The sequence below is a fragment of the Delphinapterus leucas genome, chromosome 11 (genome assembly GCF_059928025.1).
Source record: "Delphinapterus leucas isolate spDelLeu-1000000601 "Yukka" chromosome 11, BTC_Dleu_Yukka2, whole genome shotgun sequence".
NCBI lineage: Eukaryota > Metazoa > Chordata > Mammalia > Artiodactyla > Monodontidae > Delphinapterus > Delphinapterus leucas.
This window is the reverse complement of record NC_143139.1, coordinates 44,456,936-44,469,676: the sequence shown is the minus strand read 5'-3', so window position 1 is coordinate 44,469,676 and position 12,741 is coordinate 44,456,936. Positions and strand designations below refer to the sequence as shown.

Sequence of the window (12,741 nt, the reverse complement as noted above, 5' to 3'; positions counted from 1 at the left end):
TGAATTGGTTCATTTCCCAGGTTCTCTCCCAGTGTTCCTTTTGGCCAAGAGCCTTGGATAGGGACTTTTTACCACACAGATGGGCTATTTGGGTTCTCACTAACTTGCCATTGAATGATTACCTTTTACCCCACTGAAATATAAGAAAGGCCTATTTTATGATAGATGCTAGAATTTTGTGTTGGTCTGTGGGTAGAAACCATTGCCTTGCCTTTCCCTAATATTAGAAGGAAGCTTCACACTATAGGAACTAAAACTGGATATATTCAGACTAGTATTTCTTAACTCTTGCTTTCTGATTTTTCCACCCCTGAAGAGCCAGTGACTGGAGGACTCTATGGTATAGATGACACGGAGCTGATGGGTGCAGAGGACAAGCTGCCTCTTGAGGACAGCCCTGTGATCTCTGCCCTCGATTGTCCTTCCCTCAATAATGCCACTGCCTTCAGTCTCCTGGCAGATGACAGTCAAACTTCAGCCTCTATATTTGCCAGCCCCACCTCTCCCCCTGTCCTTGGGGAGTCTGTTCTGCAAGGTAAGTGAGGAGAGCTAGGACAGAGAAAGTCCTTGACCTGGGCAAAGGTGAGAGAACAGGCCTTAGGGGTGGGAAATCTGTGAGAACACCTTCCTGGGAGCTGAGGAGGCCATGGAACAGTGTATGGTGGGACTAAAAAAGGCACTCTGACTTCTGCCCTGTGCCCAAAAGAACTTGTGGGGTGAGACTTGGAGTTTGTGGGGAACAGGAGGCCAGAGGCCTTTACTGGCTCCAGGTGAAAGGTATTTCTTCACACAGTGACAGCAGCAGCAGTTTTGCCCTTTAACCTTCATGAATGGTAGGGGAAGAGAGCCAGAGGCCATTTCTCTTTTTCCAACCCTAGGGGAAAGCCCTTGAAGTAACCTTGTTTAGCTCCGTCCAGGTTTGTCTGAGTAGATTCTCTTGTTTTATATGATCATTCTTCCTTTAGCCATCCTGTCCCTTTGGATTCTAGATACTAGCTTTGACCTGAATAATGGCAGTGATGCAGAACAGGAAGAGATGGAGACTCAGGCTTCAGAGTTCCCACCATCTCTGACCCAGCCAGCCCCTGACCAGTCATCCACTCTTCAGCTCCGTACAGCAGCCTCGCCAGCGGTCTCACCAACAGCCTTGCCAGCAGTCTCCCTGGCGGTTTCTCCAGCAGCCTCCCCGGAAATCTCTCCAGAAGTCTCTCCAGCAGCCTCCCCAGAAATTTCCCCAGCCATCTCCCCGGCAGCCTTCCCAACAGTCTCTCCAACTTCCTCAGCAGCCCTCCCACCTGTCTCCTCAGAAGTCTCCTTGACGGCCTCCCCAGTGACCTCCCCAAAAGCCTCCCCCGCACCTTCCCCAGCAGCTGTCTTCCCAGCAGCCTCCCCAGCAGATAAGAATGTCAGCAGCTTCCTTGAGACAACTGCTGACCTGGAAGAGATCACTGGAGAAGGAGTCACTCCCTCTGGTAGTGGTGAGTGTCTAGATTCTGTTCCACCCCTAGCTGGTTCCAGGAAAAGTTTCTGTCTCATGTGGCATTTAGCCCTTCCTCACTGGCCTGTCGTCTCAGTATTTTGCTTGAACTCTTAACTTGGGTATCCCCCGTCTTCTTCCCCAAGGTGATGTCCTGAGGAGACGTATTGCTACCCCAGAAGAAGTCCGTCTTCCCCTCCAACATGGGTAAATGCTCTAGTTTGCTACATGCATCGACCTTTGACACATTTAATGAATGACTCTAGGAAAAAGGGAAGGGAGCTCCTCTCATCTGAGATGGGGAGAAATGGGCTAGACAAGAATGGGTTAAAGGATAGTTACCTGCAGTGATAATGTTTCTGGGCATGAGATTCTTAGGCTACCTTTCTTCCTCCCTCACCGTCTTCCTCCCCTCACCCATTCTTTCCTCATTTTGTGACCACTCAGTTTTTTCCTCAAGGGGCTACTGCTGTTATCTTTTCCAGATTCAGCTGGTGGGTCTAGGGTTCAGATGTCCAAATGAGTTACCTTGTCCTGTATGCTTAGAGAAGGAATAGCAGTGAATGGGGAGTGTCTTAGTCCCCATGAATTGGGATTTTTTTTTTTTTAATGCACTTTAAGGGCAGGAGCAGTATGAGACCAGAATGAACAAGCCAGCACACCAAGGGCTTTATAGGAATAACTGCCTTCCTGACCTTCCCCACCTCCGCCCCTGTAGGCTACTTGTGATCACCAAGTCTGAGTTCTGCTTTAAGTTTTGAGAGAAAGATAAGGCTTAGTCTTAGAATAATCTGTTGCTCAGAACACAGAGTTCCTCACTAAACCCTGGCCTCTACGGAGTCATTTCATGGAGTCAGCAGTGAGTTTACTCTTCTGCTTGCCTCCCCACCCTCTGTCTCTTCTGCCTTTATTCTCTTAGGTCTTTTATCCTCTTTAGTGGAAACCCAGTAATTTGCCCTGAATGGCATTAGGGAGGGGGTTTCTGGCTGCTCATCTCACTGACTTTGTGAAGGGAGGGGTGGAGGTCTTTCTGGGCTTGTGCAGTTTGGTGTGTTGCTTTCCCCTGTGGTGCTGAGGGGCTTGTGGCCCAGGCCTGCCTTCTGGCCAAGCTTGTATCTCAGGAACCTCTGCATCTACATGCAGTTCTAGTGAGACAGGTGCGGGGCGGGCCATCTGCTCACTGGGCTTGGCTTCTGGGTGGCTTGAGAGTGGGTAGGGGTGTGACCTGGCGGCAGGGCCCGTGTGCTTCTCTGGCAGGTGGCGGAGAGAGGTGCGCATCAAGAAGGGCAGCCACCGATGGCAGGGGGAGACCTGGTATTACGGCCCCTGTGGGAAGAGGATGAAACAGTTCCCGGAAGTGATCAAGGTAATGTAGCTTTCGTGGACTTTTTTAGGAAAGCACAGACTCCTGTTTTGGGGCCCAGTGGCAACAAGCTGGCATTGTCTGCTCTGGGGCTTGTTCTGCTTGTGCTATTGCTGGCCAAAGGTGTGGTAGGGCTGTAACTTCACTGATGCCACTCTACCTCCTCCTCATAGTACCTGAGCCGCAACGTGGTACACAACGTCCGCCGTGAGCACTTCAGCTTCAGTCCCCGTATGCCTGTTGGTGATTTCTTTGAAGAGAGAGACACACCAGAGGTGCACACCCAAGGGTTAAATATGCTTTTGTGTCTGAGAATGGGTTGATGGAAAAGCTGCAGCTTCCTCTCCTGGGGTTTGGAGATTCTTGGGCATTGACTGGCTCAGAGGGCCTGGTGGCTTGCACAGACTCCCTCCCACTGTAACAGAGTCTCCCTTATTACCTCAGGGCTTGCAGTGGGTACAGCTCTCAGCAGAGGAGATCCCATCCAGGATTCAGGCGATTACTGGGAAACGGGGCCGACCTCGAAACACTGAGAAGGCCAAGACCAAGGATGTCCCCAAGGTGAAACGGGGCCGAGGTCGGCCACCCAAGGTCAAAATCACTGAGCTGTTGAATAAGACAGACAACCGCCTCCTAAAGAAACTGGAGGCCCAAGGTACGATTGGGGATTCTGCTCACTGAGGTATCTGAAATGTTGATGAATTGCTAATGCCTGGGTTTCCCAGGAGTGTGACTGACATCTGGAAGAAATGAATCTGAATCACCTTCCCCTCTCTGGAAAGCAGCATCAGGGTCCCAGCACTTTTGTGGTACTTCTTTTACAATCAGTTTCTTTCCTGAGTTACTCTCTTACTAGTGGAGCCTGGGCGGTTCCCAAAAATAGTTATGAGAGGAGAGGCCTTTCATGTCCTTTCTTTCCATCTTTCAGCTTACTTATCTTACTGGTTTTGGCTGTCTCGTACATATACTCTTACCTTACTCATTGCCACCATCATGGAGGTTCAGAATTCACATCTGAATCCAAAAGATAATTGGCACTGTTTTAGTGGGATGGACAGATTGGAAATGTCTAATTTTTCAGTAAATATTGCACTTGCCCTGATATAGTATAAATTTGAAATAATTTGGAGTCATCGGTCTCCTATTCAGAGTTCCAGCTCTGCCAGATTCTGACTGTATGACCTGGAGCAAGTCACTTATATTTTAATAAAAGCCTATAGTGGTTCATCTGCAGGTAATACCTATCTAACTTAGAGGGTTGCTGTACAGATGTGGTGGTGGTAGTGTTTATATGCCAGAATAGGATAGGTACTGTCATATCAAAAACACCAATTCTGAAACACTATTGTTTGCAGAATCACACTTCAATATTGTCTTCCAAAAGGGAAGAAATTCAGACCTTTTAGTAGAGCAAGACATAAGAGCTGAGCGTAAGCAATAGCTATGTCAGTTTGATATGATTCTGCTAAAGTGTCCATTATCTGGGCCCTTTCTTTCTGGCACATTCTTGCTTAATTGGTGCTTCCCACTCAAGACCACCTGCTTTCCCTGGCAGTTTTTCTGTTTCCTTTCTTTGTTCTGAAATCAATCTGTCAGATAGCCTGGAGGAGAGACAGGCTATAAGGCTACTTTGCTGTTTTGGCCTCTAGGACCCCTTCTAAAGCAGTCTAGTGTTCCAGGGGCTGGTGCTTCTGGGCAGGAGATACCATTGGAGTTCTTTGTGCCACCTCTGTAGCAGGTGCCTCTCCTACATTTTTTCTCCAACAACATTTTATGTATACTTAAAAACAACCCCACAAACTTTTGGATTCTTCAGGGAGATGCTTCAGAGGCCAGCTTTGTGACAGGCGTGTGCTGCTCTGGGTGCTGGAGATTGGCCTGTCTGCCTCTTCATTTTCCTTTCTGCCCTCACAGAAACACTGAATGAGGAAGATAAATCAAAGATGAGTAAAATCAAGAAGAAGATGAAGCAGAAGGTACAACGGGGAGAGTGTCAGACTACTAACCAAGGGCAGGTGAGGGACATCAGAGAGATCACACAGTAGGTTAACTTTTCCTACAGCTGCTCTGTCTTCTCTTCCTTCTCCCACGTCTGCCACTCGCCATTTAGAGAATTGGGCCTATTCAGGAATAATGTGAGCATCTCCAGGGTGAGAGAATTGATGCATTGCCAACCTTCCATCCCATGTCTTACCTCTCTTCCCCAGTACCCTTGTTTGTTTTTGAATGCTAGTCAAAGCAGTGATGCTTTCAGAGTTTGAGGAGAAATGACTTCCCTTATGGTTTACAGGCCAAGAGCAAGAGGAAACAAGAGACCAAGAGCTTAAAGCAGAAGGAAGCCAAGAAGAAATTGAAGGTAGGTGCATGTACCCACAAGCATAACTTTGAAGTCACCAAACTGATTTTGCAAGACGTGTGAGTTGGTGTCGTTTTATAGTCATGTTTTTGGGTGTAAGGTGGGGAGGACGGGGACCTGGAAAGGGTGGTGACTTGAATCTTTATGGCACTCTTGATTCCTCTCTCCCTTGGGTGGCTAGGCTGAGAAGGAGAAAGTAAAAACAAAGCAGGAAAAACTGAAGGAAAAAGTCAAGAGGGAGAAGAAGGAGAAGGTAAAAATGAAGGAAAAGGAGGAGGTGGCCAAAGCCAAGCCAGCCTGTAAAGCAGATAAAGCGCTGGCCACACAGAGGCGCTTTGAGGAGCGACAGAGGCAGCAGATGATCTTGGAGGAGATGAAGAAGCCCACAGAGGACATGTGTCTGACTGACCACCAGGTAGTGAGGGGAGAGTAACAGGTCCTGGAGGGGCCATCCATGAAGACACTTCTGTGAAAGGAAGAGCCTCCTAGATATCCAGACTGTTGCCTTCCCATATGTTTGACAGAACACCCTACCTCTTTTTATCTCTACAGCCCCTGCCTGACTTCTCACGCATCCCTAGTCTGATCCTGCCTAGTGGGGCCTTCTCAGACTGCTTGACCATTGTGGAGTTCCTGCACAGCTTCGGCAAGGTGCTGGGCTTTGACCCTGCCAAAGATGTACCTAGCCTGGGGGTCCTGCAGGAGGGACTCCTGTGTCAAGGCGACAGCTTGGGCGAGGTGCAAGATCTGCTGGTGCGGCTCCTGAAAGCTGCGCTCTATGATCCTGGCTTGCCTTCCTACTGTCAGGTGAGGTCCTTTCCTGGGCAGGTTCAGAGGGCCTGGAATCCGTGCTTTTCTCAGTTTTGCTTTCTGTTTAAGTTAAACACATGAAAGCCCCTTCCCAAAGTGATCAGGACAAGTGAAGGGAGATATACAAATGGTCCCCAATTTACAGTGGTTTGACTTAACGATTTTTCGACTTTACAGTGGTTCAGAAGTGTTACGCATTCAGTGGAAACTACTTCACATTTTGATTTTGATCTTTTCCTGGGCTAGAGAAACACAGTACGATACTCTCTCATGATGCTGGGCAGCGGCAGCAAGGCACACCTCCCAGTCAGCCATGTGTTCACTGATACACTTACAACCATTTTGTACCCATGCAGCCATTCTGTTTCTCACTTTCAGTACAGTATTCAGTAGATTACACGAGATAGTCAACATTTTATTATAAAATGGCTTTGCGTTAGATGATTTTGCCCAACTCTAGGCTAATTTAAATGTTCTGCGCATGTTTAAGGTAGGGTTGGCTAAGCTATCATGTTCTGTAGATTAGATGTATTAAATGCATTTTCTTTTCTTTTTTTTTTTTTGGTACGCGGGCCTCTCACTGTTGTGGCCTCTCCCATTGTGGAGCACAGGCTCCGGACGCGCAGGCTCAGCGGCCATGGCTCACGGGCCCAGCCGCTCCGCGGCACGTGGGATCTTCCCGGACCGGGGCACAAACCCGTGTCCCCTGCATCGGCAGGCGGACTCTCAACCACTGCGCCACCAGGGAAGCCCTAAATGCATTTTCAACTTACAATATTTTCAATTTATGATAGGTTTATTGGGACATTACTTCATCATAAGTTGAGGAAGATCTATATACTACATGCTAGGCCTTCTGGTAATTTATTGCATCTTCTCCTAGGTTACTTCTACTCACTGCTTTAAGGTTTTAGGTCCTGACTCTTGTCATTCTCTCCAGGGACAAGTGGAGGAAGATCTGTAGTTTCTTCCTGTTTCTGTTTTCCATATATTTTTTTCTCTTCTATTTCTTTTTCTTTCTGACCTCCCTCTGCTTACTTTGTTCATTTTCCTTTAATTTACTCCTTTGCTTTTGCACCTGTCCTTTTCCTTCTCTCATCTGTCCTATCAACTTTCATTCTTTTCTTCTTTTCCTATCTTAACCCTGTAGTTCTGTCGTATTTTCCTGCTCCAGATTCACCCAACTTGAGTTGTTCCTCTTTCTCTCTTAACTCCTATCATGCTCTCCTCCAAACAGTCCTTAAAGATCTTGGGGGAGAAGGTGTCCGAGATCCCACTAACAAGAGACAATGTGTCTGAGATCCTGCGCTGCTTCCTCATGGCGTATGGAGTGGAGCCAGCCCTCTGCGACAGCCTGCGCACCCAGCCTTTTCAAGCCCAGCCGCCCCAGCAGAAGGCTGCTGTCCTGGCCTTCCTTGTGCATGAGCTCAATGGCTCCACCCTCATCATCAAGTGAGGGGCAGGGGTGGGGATGGTTATTGTGTGCCTTGGTCAGAATGGGATGGGGGAGGGGGTTAGCCATTTAGAAATCCTCGGCGATGTGTGTCCACTGCCATGCTCTGGACATGCTAGTGTGACTTAGGACTGAATCTAATTTTCTTCCCTGGGAGAATCCAAGCCTTCCTCTGCCGTTCATCCAATCTAGGCTCTAGGATGAAACTCCCTTTACCCTTGAGCATCCCTTCTTTTGTGTATGTGCTGCCACTTCTCCCTCAAAATCCCATTCCCTGTTCCCCTGCAGTGAGATTGACAAGACTCTGGAGAGTATGTCCAGCTACAGGAAAAACAAGTGGATTGTTGAAGGCCGGCTCCGGAGGTATGGACAGGACAGAGGAGAGAAGGGGGAAAGAGTGAAGCATAGCCAGGACTTTTGTTTGGAACTCAGTGTCCTTAGCCCCTCCTCTGGGGTTGGGACCTTACCCCAGGGCCTGGGATTGCTTAGATTCACGGTGTTCTTTTTGTGGTGGTATCATGTTCCTCACCACGGTTTCCCTTAATCTGTCTACGTCAAGATTGAAAACTGCTTTGGCCAAGCGAACTGGGCGACCTGAGGTAGAGCTGCAGGGGCCGGAGGAAGGCCTGGGGCGGAGGCGCAGTTCTCGGATCATGGAGGAGACCAGTGGCATGGAAGAGGAGGAAGAGGAGGAGACTACAGCTGCTGTCCATGGCCGTAGGGGTCGAAGAGATGGAGAGGTACTAGCCCAGACCAAGGAAAGTGGGAGTTGGAAAACAGATTATTTCTTTTTCTTGAATCTGATGATTCCCTTTCTCTTGGTGTCTACTTGTTTCTTCTCCAGGTTGATGTCATAGCATCTAGCATCCCAGAGCTAGAGCGCCAGATAGAAAAACTCAGCAAGGTATTGTGCTTCTAACCTCCCAGGAGCTGGAGATAGGGGCTGGGTGAGAATTGATTCCTTATGAGTAGGGCCCAGATGGTATCAATTTTATAGGGAAGCTGAGAGCCATTGCCCTTCTCCCATATACTGGATGAAGTCACCACTGGGACTGAAGCTGGACTTCCAGTCCCTGGAAGTGTGTTTTTCATTCATCTTCCTTTTCCACTGCCTACCCAGCGTCAGCTCTTCTTTCGCAAAAAGCTGCTTCACTCATCCCAGATGCTTCGGGCAGTCTCCTTGGGTCAGGACCGCTACAGACGCAACTACTGGGTGTTGCCCTATTTGACTGGTATCTTTGTGGAAGGAACAGAGGGGAGCTTAGGTAGGTGTGTTGTAGGACCCTGAATTGAGTCCTGTCTAATAAAAGTTAAGCGATCCCTTTTGCTCTACCTAGTTGTCTTGGGCTTCTTTCATTGTATGAGAGTCAGTATAGCACAGTGTGGTTAAGAGCACGGGCTCTGGAGTAGGACTGCCTACCTACCTGCTCTGCCACCTACCAGCTGTATGCTTTCGTTTCTTCACTTGTAAAATGGAGTTAATAATAGAATGTATACGTCATAGGGCTATTGGGAGGGTTAAAGTGGGTTAATGCTCTTAGACTAATGCTCACCGTATAGCTGGATCTCAGTAAACGTTAGCTTATGATTGTGCTGCTGCTGTTGACTGGGGAGCGTAGTGTTTCTTTTCCAGATACTGTGCTCATTGGCATATAAGCTTTTCCCAGTGCAGTCTCCAAAAGGGGGTATGAAGTCCAAGAGAAACAGAAAGTATATGTCCTGTGTTTGTACACCCTCTTTCTTTCCCCTTATATCTGTGTATGTGTTATGCTCTTCATTTTTCTTTACAGTTCCTGAGGATGTGATAAAGCAGGAAACTGACTCCTTAAAAGTGGCAACCCATTCAACACCCAGCCCAGCCTCCTTCTCTCTGAAGAGGGAGTTAGCTGGCTCCAGCACCTCTGCCAGTTCTCCTGCCCGGGCCCGAGGCCGACCTCGGAAAACTAAGCCTGGGTCTGTGCAACCTAGGCACTTGAAATCTCCTGTCAAGAGTCAAGGTTCAGAAGAGCTGCAGGTCCAGCTTCAGCCCGAGACTCAGCCCCATCCTCAGCTTCAGGCTCATGCCCAGCCCCAGCCCCAGCTTCAGTCCCATCCTCATTCCCATAATGGGTTCCTAGAGCCAGAGGGCTCCCCTTTGTCTCTGGGTCAGAGCCAGCACGACCTCAGCCAGTCAGCCTTCCTGTCTTGGCTGAGCCAGACTCAGAGCCATGGCTCCCTGCTCAGTAGCTCAGTCCTCACACCTGATAGCAGCCCCGGAAAACTGGACCCAATGCCATCACGGCCCCCGGAGGAGCCAGAACCTGACGAGAGAGAAGCCAGCCCCGATTCTCAAGCTCCCTGGTTTAACTTCTCAGCCCAGATGCCCTGCAGTGCTGCCCCTACACCACCCCCTGCAGTTTCTGAGGACCATCCCACTCCTTCCCCTCAGCTACCTGCCTCCTCCAAGCCAGTAAGTAGCCAGAATTAGTGGTATGCACTTATCTTCATCTTGCCACAGGCCCTGTTGCCTGGCTGTGGGCTGTTGCTTAAGTTGGGGGGAAGGGATGGGGCCACTGGGGTCCTGTCAACATGAAAACACCCTCATCACCTTATGTTTCATCATTCACAGGTGAATAGACCCAGTGCTGCCAACCCCTATTCTCCAGTGCAGCTCTCTTCCACCCCCTTGCTGGGCATGGCTCCTAAAAGGCGAGCAGGAGACCCTAGAGAAACACCACAGAGCCCCACAGGGATGGGACAGCCAAAACGGAGAGGGAGACCTCCCAGTAAGTTCTTCAAACAGATGGAGCAGCGTTACCTAACCCAGCTGACAGCCCAGCCCGTCCCCCCTGGTGAGTGACTTTGGGGTGGAATGGGGTGAGATATAGGTAGGAGTGGCATCAGATGTGGACCATGTGATTCATAGCTGGTTCCCACTCCCCACTCCACACACATAAACTGTCTTCACAGAGATGCGCTCGGGCTGGTGGTGGATCCGAGATCCTGAGACATTGGATGCCATGCTCAAGGCCCTGCACCCCCGAGGCATCCGAGAGAAGGCACTTCACAAACACCTAAACAAGCACAGGGACTTCTTACAGGAAGTCTGCCTACGGCCCTCAACTGGTAAGATAGATGCGTAACCAGCCTGAGCTGCAGAGCCCAGGTAAACGTTGAGCTGCTGCTGTGGACAACGAAATAGCCTGATGGGCTTTTCCCTCTGCCTTCTCTCTTCTCAGACCCTATCTTTGAGCCTAGTCAGCTACTTGCCTTTCAAGAAGGGATCACGAGCTGGTCCCCCAAAGAGAAGACATATGAGACAGACTTGGCCGTGCTTCAGTGGGTAGAGGAGCTGGAACAGCGGGTTATCCTGTCTGATCTGCAGATTCGGGTACACTTGGGCTGGCACTGGGTAGGGGGTTGTTGACGAGAGGGTGTTAATCTCCTGTACCCTGTTAGGGAAAACTTGGGGTTCCCACTTCACAAGTGACCTCCCATGACCCTAAATGGGTCACATCATTTTCTATGCTTAATGTTCTTTCTTTATAATGAGTTTTATTCCTCTCTCCCACCTGCAGGGCTGGACACGTCCCAGCCCAGACTCTACTCGTGAAGACTTGGCCTACTGTGAGCATCTACCTGACTCCCAGGAGGATATCACCTGGCGGGGTCGAGGCAAGGAAGGACTGGCACCCCAGCGTAAAACTACCAACCCCCTGGACCTGGCAGTGACGCGACTTGCTGCCCTGGAGCAGAATGTGGAGCGGCGGTACCTGCGGGAGCCCCTATGGCCAGCTCATGAGGTTGTGCTGGAGAAGGCCCTGCTCGGCACGCCCAGTAGTGCCCCACAGTGTGCCACTGCAGAGATGTGAGTGGCTCCCCCCTTCTTGGTCTTGCGGAGAAGGGATAAATTTAATGGACCCTGCTCCTCATCCCCAGATCACCGCTTTCTCCCTCCAGATCATACGAGATCACCCCTCGCATTCGAGCCTGGCGCCAAACGCTAGAGCGGTGCTGGAGCGCGGCCCAGGTCTGCTTGTGCCTGGGCCAGCTGGAGAGGTCCATCGCCTGGGAGAAGTCTGTCAACAAAGTGGTAAGAGGCCTGGAGAGCCTGGGGGAGCTGACAAGATGGCCAGCTGGCGTGGGTGGGGTCAGTGGCAGGCAGAGGCTTGAGGGCTCACTCTGCCTCCTCACAACCTTGGTCCAGACCTGTCTAGTCTGCCGGAAGGGTGACAACGATGAGTTTCTTCTACTTTGTGATGGGTGTGACCGTGGCTGCCATATTTACTGCCTTCGGCCCAAGATGGAGGCTGTCCCAGAAGGAGACTGGTTCTGTGCTGTCTGTTTGGCCCAGGTAAGGCTTCTGCTCCCTCTCATTCCACTCCCAAGCAAAAGTCAGAGATTTTCTTTCTCATCCCATTTACCACCAGTCCTACAAATATCATTCTTACCATGCCTCAGTCTCTCCTGGGAAAGGGCTCCAGACTAAGTGCTAGGAGACCTGAGTTCTGATCCTTCTTTGGACAAGTCACTTAAATTCTATAACCTTACTTGTTTTTACTTTCCTTATAAAATGGGAATGATTATACTTTCCCTTTCACCTACCTTATTGGGTTATGTGAATAAATTCACATGCTGGCTTATGCATGAAAGTATTTTGAAGCCTCAGTCACACTTAGACAAGTGGGGATGGTAATGAAGTGAAGGGCAAGCAGAGTACATCTCCAGCTGTTGCTGATCTTACCTTTTTCTTATCTTCAGCAGGTAGAGGGAGAATTGACTCAGAGGCCAGGTTTCCCAAAACGAGGCCAGAAGCGGAAAAGTAGTTATGTGCTGAACTTCCCAGAGGGTGATAGCTGCCGGCGCCGGCTGCTGTCGAGGGGCCGAGAAAGCCCGGCAGTGCCTCGGTGCTCAGAAGGAGGACAGTCCCCCTCCAAGCGGCGGCGGCTCTCCATGCGGAACCACCACAGTGATCTCACGTTTTGCGAGTGAGTTGCGTGAATTCTGGGGACAAACTGGCTCTATCTTTGCCAGGGTAAAGGGCTGGGAGGGGTCAGTGTGTTTGCTTCCTGAGAGTACAGTCATCACTGTCTTTCTTAATAGGATTATCTTGATGGAGATGGAGTCCCATGATGCAGCCTGGCCTTTCCTGGAGCCTGTGAACCCACGATTGGTGAGTGGGTACCGGCGCATCATCAAAAACCCTATGGATTTTTCCACCATGCGGGAGCGGCTGCTCCGGGGAGGGTAAGTAGACTTCAGTAACTGTCCCGGCTCTTCTGTTACGGCCGTAACTTGTACCC

General features: G+C 49.9%; 1 protein-coding gene across 8 annotated transcripts in view; it reads left to right on the top strand.

Moving 5' to 3' along the window:
* BAZ2A (bromodomain adjacent to zinc finger domain 2A) overlaps window positions 1-12,741 on the top strand; it is a 47,981-nt gene that overhangs the window by 18,617 nt on the left and 16,623 nt on the right. For 6 of the 8 annotated variants that reach the window (XM_089920872.1, XM_089920867.1, XM_030763050.2 and 3 more), the window contains 24 exons: window positions 317-535; window positions 966-1,478; window positions 1,624-1,684; window positions 2,735-2,843; window positions 3,014-3,115; window positions 3,285-3,495; window positions 4,755-4,855; window positions 5,131-5,196; window positions 5,378-5,611; window positions 5,749-6,003; window positions 7,244-7,458; window positions 7,748-7,822; window positions 8,019-8,199; window positions 8,304-8,363; window positions 8,580-8,724; window positions 9,250-9,908; window positions 10,068-10,290; window positions 10,409-10,564; window positions 10,678-10,829; window positions 11,017-11,306; window positions 11,399-11,531; window positions 11,646-11,792; window positions 12,200-12,426; window positions 12,542-12,685. In XM_089920872.1, the coding sequence (XP_089776998.1) occupies window positions 317-535; window positions 966-1,478; window positions 1,624-1,684; window positions 2,735-2,843; window positions 3,014-3,115; window positions 3,285-3,495; window positions 4,755-4,855; window positions 5,131-5,196; window positions 5,378-5,611; window positions 5,749-6,003; window positions 7,244-7,458; window positions 7,748-7,822; window positions 8,019-8,199; window positions 8,304-8,363; window positions 8,580-8,724; window positions 9,250-9,908; window positions 10,068-10,290; window positions 10,409-10,564; window positions 10,678-10,829; window positions 11,017-11,306; window positions 11,399-11,531; window positions 11,646-11,792; window positions 12,200-12,426; window positions 12,542-12,685 (4,678 nt within the window). The remainder of the gene's footprint in view (window positions 1-316; window positions 536-965; window positions 1,479-1,623; window positions 1,685-2,734; window positions 2,844-3,013; window positions 3,116-3,284; window positions 3,496-4,754; window positions 4,856-5,130; window positions 5,197-5,377; window positions 5,612-5,748; window positions 6,004-7,243; window positions 7,459-7,747; window positions 7,823-8,018; window positions 8,200-8,303; window positions 8,364-8,579; window positions 8,725-9,249; window positions 9,909-10,067; window positions 10,291-10,408; window positions 10,565-10,677; window positions 10,830-11,016; window positions 11,307-11,398; window positions 11,532-11,645; window positions 11,793-12,199; window positions 12,427-12,541; window positions 12,686-12,741) is intronic. The other 2 variants (XM_089920868.1, XM_089920871.1) reach the window with 2 other exon arrangements.